This window comes from Pristis pectinata, chromosome 20 (assembly GCF_009764475.1).
Source record: "Pristis pectinata isolate sPriPec2 chromosome 20, sPriPec2.1.pri, whole genome shotgun sequence".
In the NCBI taxonomy this organism is placed as follows: Eukaryota; Metazoa; Chordata; class Chondrichthyes; order Rhinopristiformes; family Pristidae; genus Pristis; species Pristis pectinata.
In genome coordinates this window covers 3,867,817-3,888,660 of record NC_067424.1, presented here as the reverse complement: position 1 = coordinate 3,888,660, position 20,844 = coordinate 3,867,817, and the positions used below count along the sequence as shown (strand labels likewise).

Sequence of the window (20,844 nt, the reverse complement as noted above, 5' to 3'; positions counted from 1 at the left end):
CTTTTTCCTTTCTCTTTGTTTCCTCTCTGGGAAAATCATAGAGTAATACAGCACGGAAACAGGCCCTTCAGCCCAATTCGTCCATGCCGACCATGGTGCCCACCAAGCCAGTCCCATTGGCCAGTGTTTAGCCCACTTTTCCCAGACTGTCTTCCTAGAGTGACCTGCTGGGCATGTCTTCCCGCTCTGTATCTCACAACTCCTGCCCCAGAAGGTAGTGGAGGTTTGATGATTAGAAATATTTAAGGAGAAAGTAAATAAATCAATTGATAAATAGTGAAAAGATTGAGCAATTGAGTGCTGTGGGGAACTGGCCCAGAAGATTGGATCAGCCATGATCATATTGACAGGCGGAGCAGGTTTAAGGGGCCGAGTGGCCTAGTCCTGCTCCTGTTTTCTTGCGTTCTTGTGTTCCTGTGTTTCAGTTCTCAGGAGAGGCTGAATAGACGAGGTTTGTTCTCCTCAGAGGGAAGGAGACTGAGGGGGGAATCTGACAGCGGTGCTCAAAATTATGAGGGGCATAGTGGGGTGGGGATTACTTAAAGTGGGAGAATTCAATGTTCATGCCATTAGGCTGCAAGGTTCCAGGATGGAAAATGAGGAGCTGTTCCTCCAGTTTGCGCTTGGAATTCTCCTGGCAGCGGAGGAGGCCGAGGACTGACATATCAGTGATTATGTGGGAGGGGGAGTTGAAGTGACCGGCAACGGTGAGATGCAAGGAGATCATTCCCTCATTCACTCCTCCCCACCCTCCCCCCACTTATCCCACCCCCACCCCGGGAACTTCCCACTGCCCCCACCATAGGTGCAGCACCTGCCCCTACACCACCTCCATCACCTCCATCCAGGGACCCAAACAGTCCTTTCAGGTGAGACAGAGATTCACCTGCACCTCCCTTAATATCATCTACTGCATTCGGTGCTCCAAGTGTGGCCTCCTCTACATCGGTGAGACCAAACGCAGACTAGGTGACCATTTCGCAGAGCACCTGCACTCTGTCCGTAACCGCAACCCACATCTCCCCATTGCCGGTCACTTCAACTCCCCCTCCCACGCTATCACTGATATGTCAGTCCTCTTTTTTCTACCCCCCCCCCCTTTTTTCCTCCTCACCTTTGACCCATCCCCCGGTGGATCTGCTCTCCCCTTCTCCCTCGCACCTGCCCATCACTATCTCTTACCTGCATCTACCTATCACCACCCTGTGCCTACCCCCCCTCCCCTCTTTTGTCCACCTGTCACTGCTCTGCTTTTCCCTCCTATATATTGGGCTTCCCCTTTTCCTACCTTCAATCCTGAAGAAGAGAATCTGTGGGGCACCTGTTACCATTTCATTGGTCACCATGTTCCCATTGTGCTATCTTCATCTTGCCCTCAAGAAAATGAGAGTGAATAACTGAGTGGACATACTGCATTTGAAAAACACCAAGCACCGTCAAACGTCATTCTTCCTAAAATCCTGTTTTTACAGTAAGCAGCATTCACTCACTTTGGATATACAGGGACTCCTGGGTTACCAATGTCCTGACTTACTGAAATCCAATTTTGTGCAAATTATTCCATATTTTTAAAGTATTTTTCAAGCTAGTAATACTAAAATTGAAATATTTTGTTGTGTTTATTCACAGCTGGATACAGTATAAATTCCATTGGTTTAATTCTGCATTGGAGTTACAGTTAGAGAAGTCTGTACCTAGATTCCATAGAATCATAGAACACTACAGCACAGAAAAACAGACCATTTGGCTCTTCTAGCCTGTGCCGAAACTTTATTCCGCTAGTCCCATTGACCTGCACCGAGTCCATAGCCCTCCAGACCTCTCCCATCCATGTATCTATCCAATTTATTCTTAAGAGTGAGCCCGCATTCTGTGGAATTATTTCAGTGCTTCAACACTTAGAAGATGTAGGAGAGATCGCACTTGTAGTATTGTGTACGGTTTTGGTCGTCCTGTTGCAGGGAAGACATCATTGAACTGGAAAGAGTGCAGAGAAGGTTTACGAGGATGCTGCCAGGACTCGAGGGCCTGAGTCATAGGGAGAGGTTGGGCAGGCTAGGACTTCATTCCTTGGAGTGTAGGAGGCTGAGGGGTGACCATATAGAGGTGTATAAAATCATGAGAGGCAGAGACAGAATGAATGCACGCAGTGTTTTTTTCCCGGGGAAAGGGAACTAAAAACTAGAGGGCACAGCTTTAAGGTGAGAAGGGAAAGATGTAAGATGGACCTGAGAGACAACTTCACATGGGGGTGGGGGGTGTATATGGAACGAGCTGCCAGAGGAGGTGGTTGAGGCAGGTACAATAACAACATTTAATAGGTATTAGGACAGGTACATGAATAGGAAAGGTTTCGAGGAATATGGGCCAAATACAGGCAAATGGAACTGGCTTGGTGGACACCATGGTCGTCATGGCTGAGTTGGGCTGAAGGGCCTTTCTGTGCTGTATTACTCTATGATTAAATTATGAGTAGTAATAGGATGATTACTCAATGAAATGAAAGGACTATAGAAGGTGTATGTAGCGCAATGCAATAAAATTTCTTTATTAGTCACATGTACATTGAAACACACAGTGAAATGCATCTTTTGCGTAGAGTGTTCTGGGGGCAGCCCGCAAGTGTCGCCACGCTTCCGGCGCCAACATAGCACGCCCACAACTTCCTAACCCCTACGTCTTTGGAATGTGGGAGGAAACCAGAGCACCCGGAGGAAACCCACGCAGACACGGGGAGAATGTACAAACTCCTTACAGACAGCGGCGGGAATTGAACCCGGGTCGCTGGCGCAGTAATAGCGTTACGCTAACGGCTACACTACCGTGCCTGCCCTACTACCGTGCCTATGGAAAATTGACTTACAGACTTCTCAGTAACACAGGGACGACCTCTAACCCAATCAGACTGTTCTCTTGACCCATTCTTGACTTCACTGTGGCTCACTCTTCCCTGAAGGTGAATGTCTCCACTTTCAACATGTGCAGGAATACAACTTGGATCGTTTTCTCTGGAGTGTCGGAGACTGAAGGGATGGCCTGATAGAAATATATAAAACGATGGGAGGCAAGAGTCTTTTTCCCAGGGTGGAAATGTCAAATGCTAGAGGACATAGGTTTATAAGGTGAGAGGGGGAAAGTTTAAAGGAGATTTGCAAGGCAAGTTTTTTACGCAGAGAGTGGTGGGTGTCTGGAATGCATTGCCAGTGGAGGTGGTGGAAGCAATGTGATAGCAATGGTTAAGAGGCACTTAGACCAACGCATGCACAGGCAGGGTATGGAGGGATATGAACCATGCGCAGAAAGATGGGTTTAGTTTGAATTGGCATCATGATCGGAAGACACGCGTTGGGCCGAAAGGCCTGTTCCTGTGCTGTACTGTTCTGTGGGAGAGGACAATGGGTGAACAAAGGGAGTTTCTCTGCTGGGGTGAAATAAGGGGGCAGTTAAAATAAGATTAAGCTTCAATAAAAACAGCAAATGCTGGAAACGCTATCAACCTGAAGCATTAATTGTGTTCCTCTTCCCACAGACGTGGGTCAGGAGGTCAGGCCACACCTGTGGGAAGAGAAACAAGAGCTAATATTTCAGGTTGAAAACCTGAAGCTCTGGTGCTCTCTGAAGGAGGGTCTTTGACCCGAAATGTTGATTCTGTTCCTCTTCCCACAGGTGCTGCCTGACCTGCCGAGTACTTCCAGTATTTTCTGTTTTTGTTTTAGATTTCCAGCATCTGCAGCGTTTTTGATTTTCAGGGTTAAGCTTCTTCGTGTGTGACATAATGGGATGGTCTGGAATCCCAACCACTCTCTGGTATGACCAATGAATAGCTCACGACCCTCTGACTCACTCTAACATGGAGCCAGTCCTTAACATTTGTTGACATATATGTACCAATTCTGGAAAGATAATTTCCGTGTACAGCAGACATCTCAAAGGAGTGGAAAGATACGACCAATTCTGTTTTTTGCAAAATCCTCCAAGTCCTTCCATACTTGCAGGAGGCAGTGGTAGAGGCAGCTACAACAACAACATTTAAAAGACTCTTGGACAGGTACATGGATGGGAAAGGTTTAGAGGGGTGTGGGCCAAATGCAGTCAAATGGGACTAGCTTAGATGGGCATCTTGGTTGGAATGGACCAGTTGGGCCGAAGGGCCTGTTTCTGTGACTGTGTGACAGGATAAGCAAATCGACATCAATATTCTCTCCGAAGCCAACATCCCACAGCATTGAGACCCTAATTAAGTCGGCTCCAATGAGCTGGTCGCATCATTCATCTGGCCAACATTAGATCCCTGAAATGCTCAGTCTTCAACCCAAGCTCCATCAGAGGAGGAGAGTGATGGGAGGACGAGGAATTTGTTTCAAGGATGTTCTCAAAGCCTCTTTGAAAAAATATTACATTCACGCTGACTCCTGGGAATCTCTGGCCTGTGGTTGGTCAAAATGGAGGAGCACCTTAGATGGCAACCACCTTCACCAGGGTCACATCACTTCCCAAACTTGCCCACTCACCCTCCTCATCAGGCACCTCCTGCCCTGCCTGTGCCAGTCCGTGAGTCTCACATTGGCCTTGTCAGTCACCTCAGAAGCCACTGAAATGGAGTGGCAGCAAGGCATCAACAATATGGATTGTGAATGGCACCTCAGTGTATCCATTCTACAAATATGTGTGCAAGGAGATCCAGGAGATCCAGGAGATCCAAGGAGATCGTGGAGGTGGTCCCCAGGTTGGAAGGTGTTTGATCAATATTGCTTCAGGCTATTTCTCAGGCATCCCTGGCGCACACTGAGAAATGGGTCAAAAGGATTTACCACTGCATTGTTTGTTTACCTTCATGGCAAATTCCTTTCACTGTAAACATGTTTTCAAGCATCTTTTCATCAGATACAAAAACTCTATTGAAAAGTATTTGCCATATATTCCACTAAAGTCACTGGATTCTTGCACAGAACATTCTGGACTTGGTGGATTTATAGAAACATACAGCACAGAGACGGGCCCTCTCAACCCACCTCACCCACGCCTGTCTATGCGAATCCCATTTGCCCACATTAGGCCCGTATCCCTCTATGCCTTTCCTATCCAAGTACATGTCCAAGTGCTTTTTAAACGTTGTAACTGTATCTGCCTTCACCACCTCCTCCAGCAGCTCGTTCCCGATAACCACCTCATTTTATGTGAAAAACTTCGCCCTCAGATCTCCCTTAAGGTCCCCCCACCCCTCAGCTTAACCTGTGCCCTCTCATTCTAGACTCCTCTGTCTTAGGGTAAAGGCTCTGACTTATCCACCCTATCTAAGCCAGAATGTTATAAACCTCTATAACATCACCCCTAACATTGTAATGTGGCCAACTATCCAGATTACAATTGGTGATAGTGGCCGGTTACCCAGAATGCAATGAATGAGAGCGATATAATAACAGACCCTCAGGTCAAATAATATGTGCGATTTCAATTGCCAGTTCAGCCTGTATCTAATGGAACCATTCAAACACATCGCTGAATCAACCTTGCAGGAGCAGGGTGAATTGAGGATAATAATAATCAAGGTGAGACTCGGAGAGGGGAGAAAGTGAGGCAGTGTGAAAGTGCGTGTCCTTCAGCCCATCGTTCATGCAGGAACTATCAAAGGCCGTAAGATATAGGAGCAGAATCGGGCCATTCGGCCCTCCTGGTCTGCTCCATCATTCAATCAAGGCTGAATTTTTTTTTCTCAACCCAATTCTCCTGCCTTCTCCCCATAACCCTTAACCCCCTTACCAATCAAGAACCCATCAATTTCTGCCTTAAATACATACACAGCCTCCACAGCCCTCTGTGGCAACAAATCCCTCAGATTCACCACCTCCTGGCTGAAGAAATTCCTCCTCATCTCAGTTCTAAAGGGACGTTCCTTTATTCCGAGGCTGTGCCCTCGGATCCTCGACTCTCCCACTGATGGAAACACCCTCTCCACGTCCACTCTATCCAGGCCTTTCAGTATCTGGTAGATTTCAATGAGATTACCACCCCACCCCCATCCTCTGAGCTCCATTAAGTACAGGCCCAGAGACATCAAATGCTCCTCATGCGCTAAGCCTTCCATTCCCCAAAGACATCACATAGGGGTAATGAACGAAACCATTAAAATAATGGTTCATCTGTTCTAGGTCTCACCAAGGTCCCTGCCTACATTCTACCTGATACCACACTGCTGGATCTCCAGAATAACAAGATCAGAGAACTGAAGGATAAAGACTTCAAAAACCTGAAGAACCTTCTGGTGAGTGAAACCTCACAAGATTCTTGCTGGACATCTCAGGGTGGTGTGAGATTCAATGAAGTGTTTCGAAATGTAACTTCCTCTTCCTTCTGGAATAGTTTTGTAAGTACACACCAATGGCCTGCACACTGATTTTCTCTCAGGCATTCTCCAAAAGGCATTTAGTAAAGTGTCCCATAAAAGATTGCTCCAGTCAAGGTACTTCATAAAGCATTTGGTGTGGCAACTTGCTGCCCATGACCGTAAGAGACTGCAGAAAGTTGTGGACACAGCCCAGCATATCACAGAAACCAGCCTCCCCTCCCTGGACTACACCTCGCTGCCTTGGGAAAGCAGCCAGCATAATCAAAAACCCCTCTGTCATTATCCAACAGGAAGCAGAATTAGGAGTGGGGTGCATGGAGTGGGGTGCATGGAGTGGGGTGCATGGAGTGGGGTGCATGGAGTGGGGTGCATGGAGTGGGGTGCATGGAGTGGGGTGCATGGAGTGGAGTGCATGGAGTGGGGTGCATGGAGTGGGGTGCATGGAGTGGGGTGCATGGAGTGGGGTGCATGGAGTGGGGTGCATGGAGTGGGGTGCATGGAGTGGGGTGCATGGAGAATAATGCCAGGGCTTTAATTACTTAATTGATAATTGGTTTATTATTGTCACATGTACCAAGGCACAGTCAAAAACTTTGTTTTGCATGCCATCCATACAGATCATTTCAACACATCATTGCATTGAGGTAGTACAAGGGAAAACAATAACAGGACGCAGAATAAAGTGTTACAGTTACAGAGAAACTGCAGTGCAGGCAGACAATAAGGTGCAAGGGCCATGACGAGGTAAAGTGTGAGGTCAAGAGTTCATCTTTATCATACCAGAGGTCAGTTCAATAGTCAAAGCAGTGGGATAGAAGCTGTCCTTGAGTCTGGTGGTACGTGCTTTCAGGCTTTTGTATCTTCTGCCCGATGGGAGAGGGAAGAAGAGAGAATGACCCGGGTGGGTGGGGTCTTTGATTATGTTGGCTGCTTTAACAAGGCAGCAAGAAGTGTAGACAGAGTCCACGAAGGGGAGGCTGGTTTCCGTGATGTGCTGTGCTGTGTCCACAACTCTCTGCAGTTTCTTGCGGTCATGGGTAGAGCAGTTACCATACCAAGCCGTGGTGTATCCGAATAGGATGCTTTCTATGGTGCATCTGTAAAAATTGGTGAATGTCAAAGGAGACGTGCCAAATTGCCTTAGCTTTCTGAGGAAGTGAAGGCGCTGGTGAGCTCTCTCTGCCATGGTGTCAACGTGGTTGAACCAGGACAAATTATTGGCGACGTTTACACCTAGAAGTTCTCAATCATCTCCACCTCACATGATCCTTGATGATAGATGCCACCTTCTTGAGGCAGCACCTCCTGCAGATGCTGTCAGTGATGGGGAGGGCTGTGCCCATGACAGACCGAGCTGTGTCCACTACTCCCTGCAGCCTCTTATACTCCTGAGTGTTGAAATTGCCATACCAGGTCATGACGCAATCAATCAGAACCAGAATCAGAATCAGGTTTATTATCAATGACATATGTACTGAAATTTGTTGTTTTGTGGCAGCAGTACAGTGCAAGAGATAAAAATTGCTATACGTTACAAAAATAAATGAATAGTGCAAAAGAGGAATGACGAGGCAGTGTTCATGGGTTCATGGACTGTTCGGAAATCTGATGGCGGAGGGGAAGAAGCTGTTCCTGAATCATTGAGTGTGGGTCTTCAGGCTCCTGTACCTCCTCCCCATTGGTGGTAACGAGAAGAGGGTGTGTCCCAGATGGTGAGGGTCCTTAATGATGGATGCAGCCTTCTTGAGGTACCGCCTCTTGAAGGTGTCCTCAATAGTGGGGAGGGGTTCAGGAAACTTTCAGGATATTTTTGGGTCCAAAGGGGGATCATGGTCATAGGAAACAGGTGGGAAAGTGGTGCCGAGGCTAAGATCTGATTGAATGGTGGAGCTGACTCAAATGGCCTACTCTTGCTTCTACTTCTTGAGTTCATTTGGGGTCTGTAAAGCAGACTCAAAAAGTTGTTTCTGTCCGTTTCTGAATTCTCAATTCACTTTCTGTTTCTAATTTAATTTAGATTTTAATTCTTGTGAACAACAGGCTGCGAAGGATCCACTCCAAGGCCTTCGCCCCTCTCCAGAACCTGAGGCGGTTATACCTGTCCAAGAACCTGATCAGTAGTGTCCCAGACAACATGCCCAAGAGCCTTGTGGAACTCCACATATGTGACAACAAAATAAACTTTGTGAAAAAGAAACCTTTCGACGGGATGTCTAACATGTTTGCACTTGGTATGAACCTCACACATATGCATTTCATGGGAATATTTTGGTTCAATTGAATTAAAAAGGGGATCTTCGGCAGATAAGTCTTAGAAATGAGCCATGTATCCTGACTTCTGCAAATATCAAGAAATTATAGTAACTAGCTAATTTTAATTGGGTGAAAATTCATTTAATTAGGTGAAAATTCATGTATGTTTGCAATCCTTTCAGACGGCATCGTAGACTTAAATCATTCTTAAAATCTCTAAGCTAATTGCAGGGGGAATGTCCAGATGAAGGGTCTGGACCCGAAACGTCGACTGTCCATTTCCCTCCACAGATGCTACCTGACCCGCTGAGTTCCTCCAGCGTTTTGTGTGTTGCTCCAGATTCCAACATCTGCAGTCTCTCTTGTGTCTGCAGGAGGAATATTCTTTATCCAAGGAGTTGCCAAGACACGGGGTGTCCTTCCTCAGGGAAGGAGGAGGCACAACAAGTTTTATGAAGGAATTAGATGGATATATGGAGAAGGAAAATATGCGTCAAATGGGTGACCAAAGTCAAAGTCAAGTTTATTGAGTGTAATGAATTGATCTGTATGAACGGTATGCAAGACATGTTTTTCATTGTACCTTGGTACATGTGACAATAATAAACCAATACCAAGACCAATTATTGTCACATGAGCAAGTGCATGTATGCTTAAGTGCAATTAAAAACTTATTTGCAGCAGCATCACGGGCACATAGCATCAGGTACACAACATTCACAAAAAAACATAAATTAATAACATAAATTATACAAGAAAGAACACAATTAGAACAAAAATATGTAAAGTCCATTGTAGTGCAAAGTGGTCATAGTGTTGTTATAGTGAGGTAGTAATTAGGATTGTGCCGGTTGGTTCAAGAACTGAATATTTGAAGGGAAGTTCTTGAACTTAGTGGTGTGGGACTTCAGGCTTCTGTACCTCCTGCTCGATGGTAGCTGCAAGAAGATGGCATGGCCCGGATGGTTGGGATCTTTGATGATGGATGTTGCCTTCTTGAGGCAGCGGCTCCTGTAGATACTACCGATGGTGGGGAGGGCTGTGCCAGTGATGTATTGGGCTGAGTCTCTGCTGCTCCAATTGCCATGTAATTCTCCATCCCAGTGGACTGCGTAGGCCCTGTTATTGAATAGATTCGTGGATGGATTAGGGGAACTGAGAGATCTGAGTGTGGGCAGGAAGGTATTTCTCTGCTCTGTGAGTCTCACCTTGAGTATTATCACCCACAATTCGCCCTGTCCTTGCAAGGTAGATTCACTAAATATGTGTGAAGGGTTTCATTGGATACAGGGCTGGATTTGCATTTGAAACCACACATCGTTGACCTTCAGGGTTGCTATTATGTTGCTCTCATCCGTCACAATGTGGCTCATTGGCCACTATCATCAATTGTATTCTGGGTAAGTGGCCACATTAATATGTTAAAGGTGACCTTACGAAGGTTTATAAAATTATGAGGGGCTTAGATAGGATACATAATCAGACCCTTCATTTTAGGGCAGAGATGGGGGTGGGGAACTTAAAGGAGATTTGATGGGTAGGTTTTTCACACAGAGGTGGTGGGTATCTGGAACGAGCTTCCAGAGGAGGTGGTAGAGGCAGGTACAATTGCAACGTTTAAATGTCGTTTGGACAGGAAAGGTGTCGAGGGGTGGGAGCCTAATATGGACAAATAGAATTAGCATAGATAAGCATCTTGGTCAGCATGGAAGGGCCTGCTTCTGTGCTGTATGATTCTCTAACTCTGGGAAGTCCAGAGTGTTCTGTCGCAATAGATTGGCCATGACCTTATTGAACATGGAGTTGTCTTAAACCACATCTGTACCTCTACTGCTCTTGCAATCTTGGATGGTTAGGGAAGGTGATTTGGTCTTCGTGGCTATCACTCAAATACTAAGCGGTCCTTGACATCTTTTCAAAACATTTTAAGAAAAAAATTCTAATGAATAGGTTTTCCTGTCCTAACAAATCTCTCTAACCCCGCAGAATTAAGCAGAAATCCACTACTGCCGAAAGGGATTGCCAAAGGAGCCTTTCAAGGGCTGAAATCTCTGTTTTACCTCCGGATTACCGAAACTGGACTTACTGAAATTCCAAAAGGTGAGGTCTGGTGAATGCCTAATGAGGACATTGGTATTGGAATTGCTTTATTATCACATGTACCAAGATAAAAAACTTCTGTTTGTGTGCCATCCAGGCAAATCATTCCATACATAAGTACATCAAGGTACTACAAAAATAAAAACAGAATGCAGAATAAAGTGTTACAGCTATGAGAAAGTGCAGTGCAGGCAGACAATAAGGTGCAAGGGCCACGATGAGGCAGATTGAAAGATCAAGAGTTCATCTTTTAGCATACAAGAGGTCAGTTCAATAGTCATAACAGTGGGATAGAAGCTGTCTTGAGCCTGGTGGTACCTGTTTTCAGGCTTTTGTATCTTCTGCCCAATAGGAGTGGGGAGAAGAGAGAATATCCAGGGTGAGAGGAGTCTTTGATTATGTCGGCTGCTTTACCGAGGCAGTGGGAAGTGTAGACAGAGTCCATGGAGGGAAGGCTGGTTTCCGAGCTGTGCCCACGACTCTCTGCAGTTTCTTGCAGTCCTGGGCAGAGCAGTTGCCGTACCAAGCCGAGATGCATCCGGATAGGATGCTTTCTATGGTGCCTCTGTAAAAATTGGAGAGGGTCAAAGGGGACATGCCAAATTGCCTTAGCCTTCTGAGGAAGTAGAGGCGCTGGTGAACTCTCTTGGCCGTGGCGTCTATGTGGCTGGCTGCTTTCCCGAGGCACCAGGAACTGTAGACAGAGTCAATGGTATTTGCAACACAGTGGTTAAATCACTGGATAGACCCGGACTACTGTTCTGGAGATGGTTATTTAAATCTCATTACAACAGTTGTGGGATTTAACTGTGAGCAGTTAAATAAATCTGGAGTATTTGAAAAAGATAATATCAGTAATGATCACAAAATCAAACACCCAATTGGTTCATAAAAGGAAATTTTCCATCTTTACCCATCCTGGCAGTTTGAGTTCAAACCTATAGCAATGTGGTAGACTCAGAACTTCCTCTGAAGCACATAATGTTAAAAAAATGATCAATGAACATGATCTGTTTCCAATCACTGAGTCGGATTAAGTCTTCTATATTTAAAATTCTTATTACTGTAAATACTTTTCCCATTACTTAAACATTAATATGCTCTTGGTTATTTTGATGTTGTTTTCAAGACCTACCAAGTTCAATATCTGAAATACATCTCGACCGCAATAAAATTCTTAAAGTGGAGATGGATGATTTTAAAAATCTCAACACTTTGATCAGGTACAATTTTCAAAATCATCACTCAAATGCAACTGCTGAAATGGAGTTGGATGGGCTGGGGTGCGGTGAGAGAAACGGTTAATATTATAGGGAAAAAATCAAACTGTCAGAGGAACCTAGCAAGTCAGGCAGCATCTATGGTTGTAGAGGGGTGGTCGATGGTCAATGTTTCAGGTCGAGACCCTGCATCAGGAATATTTTGGGGCAATGGATTAGGCACTCCCAACTCTGATCTTCCCTCCCTCTCTCTCTCCCTCCTCCACACCCCAGTTACAAAATTATGAGAGGCACAGATAGAGTAGACAGCAGTTATCTTTTTCCCAGGGTCGAAATGTCTAATGCTAGAGGACGTGCATTTAAGGTGAGGGGGGGTAAGTTCAAAGGAGATCTCTTAGATAGACACGTGAATGATAGAGAAATGGGGAGCCATGTGGGAGGGAAGGGTTAGATAGATCTTGGAGCAGGATAAAATGTCGGCACAACATTGTGGGCCAAAGGGCCGGTACTGTGCTGTAGTGTTCTATGTTCTATGTTCTATGAGATGTGCGGGGCAAGTTTTTTTACACAGAGAGTGGGTGCCTGGAACGCACTGCCGGGGTGGTGGTGGAGGCAGATACGAAAGAGGCGTTTAAGAGGCTGTTAGACACTTGTATGTGCAGCAAATTAAGGGATTTGGGTCTTGTGCAGGCAGAAGGGATTAGGTGTCATTGGCTTAATTAGTTTGGCACAGCATCGTTGCACTGCTCTATGTTCTATATTCCAAAACAAATGCATTAAACTAATTAGCTCACTTGCACATTCCCTCCAACAGTCCTTACAAGAGTGAGAGGGAAAAGCAGTGAGTTGGAACTGGCAGGGAGCGTCAACTGGGAAGGCAGCATTCCTCAATACAGGAGCAATTGGACTCAAAATAGAAATTGCTGTTTCACTGCATTCTAGATTACAGTTAAACTCCAATTTTTCAAACATCTCTGTCCCAAATTATTAATTATAACTAACCCGTTACTGTTCATATTTACAAAGCAAAGCAGTTTAAAATGTCAGTGTAATGGCCGGTGATACTCCAGGAGTCGGTGAAATATCCCCTTGCATTTATTCCTCTGCACTTAGATTCCTAGAGTCACAGAATTATGCAGCACAGATAGAGGCCCTTTGGCCCAACTTGTCCATGCTGACCAAAATGCCTGTCTAAGCTAATTCCATTTGTAAGAACATAACATATAAGAGCAGAATTAGGCCATTCAGCCCATCAAGTCTGCTCTGCCATTCAATCATGGTTGATGTTCTTTTCAACCCCATTGTCCCACCTTCTCCCTGTAACCCTTAACCCCCTCATCAATCAAGAACCAATCAATCTCTGCCTTAAATACACCCAATGACTTGGCCTCCACAGACATCTGTGGCAATGAATTCCACAGATTCACCGCCTCCTGGCTGAAGAAATTCCTCCTCATCTCAGTTCTAAAGGGACGTCTCTTTATTCTGAGACTGTGCCCTCGGATCCTAGACTCTCCCACTAATGGAAACATCCTCACTATGTCCACTCTATCCAGGCCTGGAAGAGGCCTACAACAGGCCGGGTTATACTTCCATCTGTGGGTAGATTAGGGTAGGATTAGTAGCTGAGCTCTTCTGAGTCACTGGACAATGGTTCGGTCTTGTACCTACAGCTGTTCGGTGGTTTGACAAAAAGAAACAATTGGAGTGATTTGCCATCCCAAACACCCCCAAGCCCCTCACAATTGCCCTCAAACTGATCCCACATTATCACACAACATGGAAGAGTCACTTCCAGTGTTTGCAGTAGTAATGGTTTCTGAATAGAGTCACAGAGTCATACAGCATGGAAACAGGCCCTTCAGCCCAACTCATCCATGCTGACCAAGGTGCCTAACTGAGCCAGTCCCATTCGCCTGCGTTTGGCCCATATCCCTCTAAACCTTTCCTATCCGTGTACCTGTCCAACTGTCTTTTAAATGTTGTAATTGTACCAGATGCTACCATTTCCTCTGGCAGCTTGTTCCATATAACCACCACCAAAAAGTTGCCCCTCAGGTCCCCTTTAAAAACTTTCCCCTCTCACCTTAAATCTATGTCCTCTGGTTTTAGACCTCCCCCCTACCCCAGGAAAAAGACTGTGACCATTCACCTTATCAATGCCCCTCATGGTTTTATAAACCTCTATAAGGTCACCCCTCAGTCCCCGATGATCCAGGGGAAAAGTGCCAGCCTGTCCAGTCTTTCCTTATACCTCAAACCCTCCAGTCCCGGAAATATCTGTACTAACTCAATGTAACTGCACTGTGTAATGAATTGACTTGTACGATCAGTGTGTAAGACCAGCTTTTCACTGTACCTTGGTACAAGTGACAATAATAAACCAACCAAACAACCAAATATCCTCATAAATATTTTTTGTACCCTCTCCAGTTTATTGACATCCTTCCCATAGCAGGGCAACCAGAACTGTACGCAGCACTCCAAATGTGGCCTTACCAACGTTTTGTACATGACGTCCCAACTCCTGAACTCAATGTCCTGACTGATGAAGGCCAGCGTGCCAAACGCCTTCTTCATCACCCTGTCTACTTGTGACACCACTTTCAGGGAACTATGTACCTGTACCCATGGGTGTTTGTTAAATGAAAATCTTGCATTTCTAAATCAACTTCCACATCCCTTTCAGGATGTCTCTGAAGTGTTTTACACTATAGAGGGTCTTTTGACCTGCTATTCAGTGAGGTTGTGGAACCAGTTCTTCTCTCACATTTCCTGTCTCCTCTCCTTGGTCTCCCGATCCCTGCTACTGTGTCCCAGAGTGATCCCTCGCACGTCTGCCCGGACAGATTACTTGATACCAGCAATGGGAATGGCTTACCAGAGAATTGTGGGCCCATGCAAGAGTTTCCCAGAGCTGTAGATGTTAACTTGCTCAGTCCCTGCAGACGAGAGTTGCAGCTGTTTCTAAGTGGGCCAGACATCAACTTAGAAAGAGATACAGCAGAGGAGCAGGTCCTTCGGCCCATCCTCTCCATGCCGACTATCAGACACCCATTTTTAAACTAATCCCACCCTAACTTATTTTGTTCTCGCCATGTTCCCATCAGCTCCCCCTAGATTCACCTTAGGGACAGTTTACAGTGGCCAATTAACCTACCAACCGGTTGGTCATTGGGATGTGGGAGGAAACAGAGCTCCCGGAGGAAACCCACACAGTCACTCGGAGAACGTGCAAACTCCACACAGACAGCACCGGAGGTCAGGATCGAACCCAGGTCTCTGGCACTGAGACAGCAGCACTACCCGCTGCACCACTCTGCCACCTGACAATTGGCTGGTCATTAGCTGTGGGGCATGTCCATTGGCTCACAGACAAAATGTTTGTAAACATGCTCACCACCACCTTCTCCGGCACAATTAAGGATAGCCAATAAATACTGGGCTTGCCAGCAATACCCAGATCTGTAAATGAATTACAGTAAATTTGTGATAAAGGTTCAACTCAAGTCGTGGTTATTTCCATGTGCACAAGTTTGGTGAGGTACAGGTACAGTGAAAAACTTGCTTGCAGCAGCATCACAGGCACGTAGGTACAGACAACACACAGAGTATAAATTATACATGAATTATACAAAACAATGGAGAGAGAGGGAATTAAAAGACTGTGCAAAAACAAGACATTAGTGCAAAAGACAAAGGTACAATCAGAGACAAGTCCAATACAGTGCAAGAGGTGGTTGGTAGTGTTCCGTTGCTGAGGTAGGATTAGGGTTGTGCAGGTTGGTTCAAGAACCTGATGGTTGTGGGAAAGTTCTGATTTGCTTTAGTTGCACAGTATGTTTAGAGTTCCTCACAGCTTCTATTAACCCTTCACAGGTTGCGACTGAGCTCCAACAGGATCCGGTACTTTGCCAATAGGACTCTCAGTCACATGCCAAACCTGCAGGACCTCCACTTGGACAACAACAGACTGTTTGCCATCCCACCGGGTCTGCCCCAGCACAAAAACATCATGGTGAGGTGCTGAACTGCAAGACACAACATGGGCCACGTTAGTTAGTGGGTCTGAGACTAGTTGAGTTTTCTGTGGTGTGGCGGCGTGGCCTTGGAAATCTTTCCTGTCTGCTTATGGAGACATGAAAATTTGGAAGGATTGTCTCCTCATGGCAAGTTTTTGTTTAATTCATTCAAGGGACATGGACTTCGCAGTCTGAGCCAGCGTTTAATTGCCCATTTCTAGATGCCCTTGGGAAGGTGGAGGTGAGCTGCCTTCTTGACCTGCTGCAGTCCTTGAGGTGTGGGTGCAGGGAGGGAGATCCAGGATTTTGACCCAGCAACAGTGAAGGAACGGTGATATGTTTCCAAGTCAGGAGGGTGTGTGGCTCGGAGGGCAACTCCCAGGGGGTGGTGTTCCACAGGCTTTTGCTGCCCTTTGTCCTTCCAGCTGGTAGAGGTGGTGGGTTCGGAAGGTGCTGTCTATGGTCTTGGTGAGTTGCTGCAGTGCGTCCTGTAGATGGTACACACTGCTGCTACTGTGCATCAGAATCAGAATCCGAGTCAGGTTTATTATCACTGACATACGTCATGAAATGTGTTGTTTTGAGGCAGCAGTACAGTGCAAGACATAAAAATTACTGTAAGTTCAAAAAGATGAATAAATACATTGCGTAAAAGAGGAATAACGAGGTAGAGTTCATGAGTTCATGGACCGTTCAGGGTGAGCTACATTCAGTTTTTACTTCAATGGGAGAATTTTACTGGACCAGATCGTCCAAACTTGGCTTAGTTCCCACCCTCACCTACCCCTTCTGGGCACTGACAGTCAGGCAGTTTGACCCTCTGCACCCAGAAAAGTATGCTAGGAGGTTAGATAAGATAAGATAAGATCTTTATTAGTCACATGTACATCGAAACACACAGTGAAATACATCTTTTTGCGTAGTGATTTTGGGGGGCAGCCCGCAAGTGTCGCCACACTTCCGGCGCCAACATAGCTTGCCCACAACTTCCTAACCCGTACGTCTTTGGAATGTGGGAGGAAACCGGAGCACCCGGAGGAAACCCACACAGACACGGGGAGAACATACAAACTCCTTACAGACAGTGGCCGGATTTGAACCTGGGTCACTGGCGCTGTAAAGCATTATGCTAACCACTATGCTACCGTGTCTGTCATGAAGATGCCCAGAATGAAGATGGGCATGCCCAGAAGAAGGACTTAATTGTAAAATTGGTAAATTGGTTTATCATTGTCACATGTACTGAGGTACAGTGAAAAACTTTGTTTTGCATGCAATCCGATAGATCATTTCATCACATCAGTACGTTGAGGTAGTACAAGGGAAAAAAATAACAGAATGCAGAATAAAGTGTTACAGTTACAGAGAGAGTGCAGTGCAGGCAGACAATAAGGCCATAGTGAGGGAGGTTGTGAGGTCAAGAGTCCACCTTATCATACCAGAGGTGAATCCTGAGGCCACTCCCCCATCACTCTGATAGCCTATTGATAGCCTGCCAAAGGTTCTTGAGCTATTGTTAAATGTCTCTAGGTTGAGATAATAAAAAATTCAGACATTGAAACAGAAATCAAAATACTTAAAATGCTAACAGATAATTAAAAGCATCAAAGTAAAGTAAGTGAAGCAGATACCTGCTGTAACTTTTCCCACACAAATGAGCAGCCTTCCCATTGTTCCCCAATCTCCATCCATGAATACTGTGAGCTGGGCATTGTTCATCCAGCCCCTCACTCTCCAGCATGTCAGCACTCCACTGCAGACCTGGAGATCTCCAAGTCATCTTGGCCTCTTTCCCAGAAGCAAATAATGTTTCCGTCCTGTGTTTGCAGGGAGTCATTGAAACACAGACAGAAAATGTTGGAAATATTCAGCAGGTCAGGCAATATCTGATGGAAGGTCATCCCCTCGAAACTCTGTTTCTCTCTTCACACAAATGTTGCCTGACCTGTAGAATAGTTACAACATTTTCAGTTTTTATTTCAGATTGGTAACTGGTTTATTATTGTCATGTGTACTGAGATACAGTGGAAAGCTTTTGTGCCGTCCAGACAGATCAAAGTCAAAATCGAGTTTATTGTCACAGGCACAAGTCCACGTGTGCACAGGTACAATGAAAAACTTACTTGCAGCAGCATCACAAGCACAGAGCATCAGATAAGCAGCATTCACAAGAAAAGCTTAAATTATGCACAATTTTTACAAGAAAGAACAGAACAAAACAAAGTCCATTTTAGTGCAAACTGATCAAAGTGGTCATAATGTTGCTACAATGAGGTAGTGATTAGGGTTTTGCCGGTTGGTTCAAGAACCAAATGGTTGAAGGGAAGTAGCTGTTCCTGAAACTGGTGGTGTGGGCTTCTGTACCTCCTGCCCGATGGTAGCTGCGAGAAGATGGCATGGCCCAGATGGTGGGGATCTTTGATGATGGATGTTGCCTCCTTGAGGCAGCGCCTCCTGTAGATACTCCCGATGATGGGGAGGGATGTGCTCGTGATGTATTGGGCAGAGTCCACTACTCTCTGCAGCTTCTTACATTCCTGTGCATTTGAATTGTCATACCAGACCATGATGCAACCAGTCAGTATACTTTCAACAGTATATCTGTAGAAGTTAGTTATTATTACATACATAAGTACAGCAGAACATAAGAAATAGAAGTAACAGACGGTTGGGACCCTTGAGTTTGCTTCACGAATCAGTGAGATTGTGGTTGACCGGACCTTGGCCTCAGCTTCATGTTCTTAACCCTCCCCCATCAACCTTCTCCCTCTTATATTCAATGACGGCCCCTCAACAACTCCAAAGGGTAGAGAATTCCAAGGATTCAGGGCCCTCCACAGCATTTTACTTTTGGATTACCAGAACGTAGATCAGTACAGCACAGGAACAGGCCCTTCGGCCCACGATGTTGTGCCGAACTAATTAAATTAATGACACCTAATCCCTTCTGTTTACACAATGTCAATATTCCTCCAGTCTCTGCATATTCATGTGCCTGTCTAAAAGCCTCTTGAATGCCAATATCGTATCTGCCTCCACACCACACCTGGCAGCACACTCCTTGTGTAAAAAATCTGCCCCGCACATCTCCTTTGAACTTACCCCCTCTCACCTTAAATGCATGCCCTCTAATATTAGACATTTAAACCCTGGGAAAACGATACCAGCTCTGTACCCTATCTGTGCCTCTCATAATCTTATAAAACTCTCCCCTCAGCCTCGGCCGCTCCAGAGAAAACAACCCAAGTTTGTCCAACTTCTCCTTATAGCATATGATCTCTAATCCAGGCAGCATCCTGGTAAACCTCTTCTACACCCTCTCCAAAGTGTCCGCATCCTTCCTATAATGAGGCGACCAGAATTGAATGCAATACAAAAGATGCGGTTTAACCAGAGTTTTATAAAGCTACAACATAACTTCCTGACTCCTGAACTCAGTGCCTCAACTAATGAAGGCAAGCATGTCACCTCCCCTCTTTGCCACCCTATCGACTTGTGTGGCCACTTTCAGGGAGCTATGGACTTGGTAAATTGGTAATTGGCTTATTATTGTCACATGTACAGTGAAAAACTTTGTTCTGCATACCATTCATACAGATTATTTCGACACATCAGTACATCGAGGTAGTACAAAGGAAAAGTAACAACAAAACGTAGATTGTAGCGTTACAGGGAAAGTGCAGTGCAGGCAGACAACAAGGTGCAAGGTCATGACGAGATAGATTGTGAGGTCAAGAGTCCATCTTATCATACAAGGGGTCCCCAAGGTCCTTCTGTACATCATTATTATTGCAAGTGTTGGTTTTGTTTGAAGACCATTGTGTTTTTCTTTATCTTTCCAATTGCAGGCTCTCTATCTCAATGACAACCAGATAGCTCACATAAAGAGCGGTGACTTCTGCCCACAGGTCGATGACCCAACGAAAAGTCCGTACAGCAGGATCAGCCTGTATGGGAATCCTATTCCATACTGGGAAATTGAGCCAGAGGTCTTCCGCTGTGCTTTAGATTGGATTTTCATCCAACTGGAACGACCCAACTGAAGCCCTATTATCGAGTGACTGAAACCAGAGTCTAGAGACCAAACCTCGTGCTGCTTCCTCCCAACTGTACAGCTGACCTCCGCAAACGGACTGCTGATTAGCGAATATACTTGCTGAGTGAATAGAAAAGATAAAAAGCAGCGGCAGCATTTCTTTCCACGTTCACTTTCAGTACATTCACTCTGCCTCCAACTTCCCAGTGGGTGTGTTTTGTAATCACTTTGTTACTTCGTGTGTCAACACTGCAATATGCAAAAGTATAATGAGTTCATAATGGGATCAGCTTTTGATCAAGCTTTCTATTGCAGATTGCATAATAAAAATGTAACATGACAATCATATTTTGGTATTATTCTTTACAATGTTTTTATTAAATCCATGAAAAAAATACAGAGTACATGCATCAAAAAAGAAAGTAAAAATACTACTGAATACATTGTATTAAGCCGTGTTTAGGATTACAATACTCTAAATCAATAATCACATATAGTTAGTTAATAAGGAAAGAAAAAATTGAAATATTTTATTACAAAAAAAAACTACCCCCACTACCAAAACCCAAAGCTGTTAGATAAAAGAAACATCAAGGAAAAACCTTAAAAAATGTAACAGTGTCAGCCAATATCTGCATTTTAGTCCCCAAATCAGAGATTTTGAAAATAATTCAAAAAGGGTCCCCACAGGGTTTGAAAGTCTAGGTTAGATTCAAAAACTGAACAGCGAATCTTCTCTAGATTCAAGTATGACATAACATCCTGTAACCATTGAACATGCGTAGGCGGAGTAGCTTCCTTCCATTTAAGCAATACAGCTCTCCTGGCTATAAGAGAAAAAAAAGCCAGAATATGTAAATCAGAAGC

General features: G+C 45.1%; 1 protein-coding gene across 1 annotated transcript in view; it reads left to right on the top strand.

Moving 5' to 3' along the window:
• The window catches only part of LOC127581016 (decorin-like), a 51,480-nt gene extending 31,496 nt beyond the window's left edge, over window positions 1–19,984 (top strand). Inside the window, exons 3-8 of the mRNA XM_052035075.1 lie at window positions 6,150–6,262; window positions 8,364–8,577; window positions 10,586–10,699; window positions 11,829–11,922; window positions 15,799–15,937; window positions 19,790–19,984. Of these exons, the coding sequence (XP_051891035.1) occupies window positions 6,150–6,262; window positions 8,364–8,577; window positions 10,586–10,699; window positions 11,829–11,922; window positions 15,799–15,937; window positions 19,790–19,984 (869 nt within the window). The remainder of the gene's footprint in view (window positions 1–6,149; window positions 6,263–8,363; window positions 8,578–10,585; window positions 10,700–11,828; window positions 11,923–15,798; window positions 15,938–19,789) is intronic.
• The last annotated feature ends 860 nt before the right edge of the window (window positions 19,985–20,844 follow it).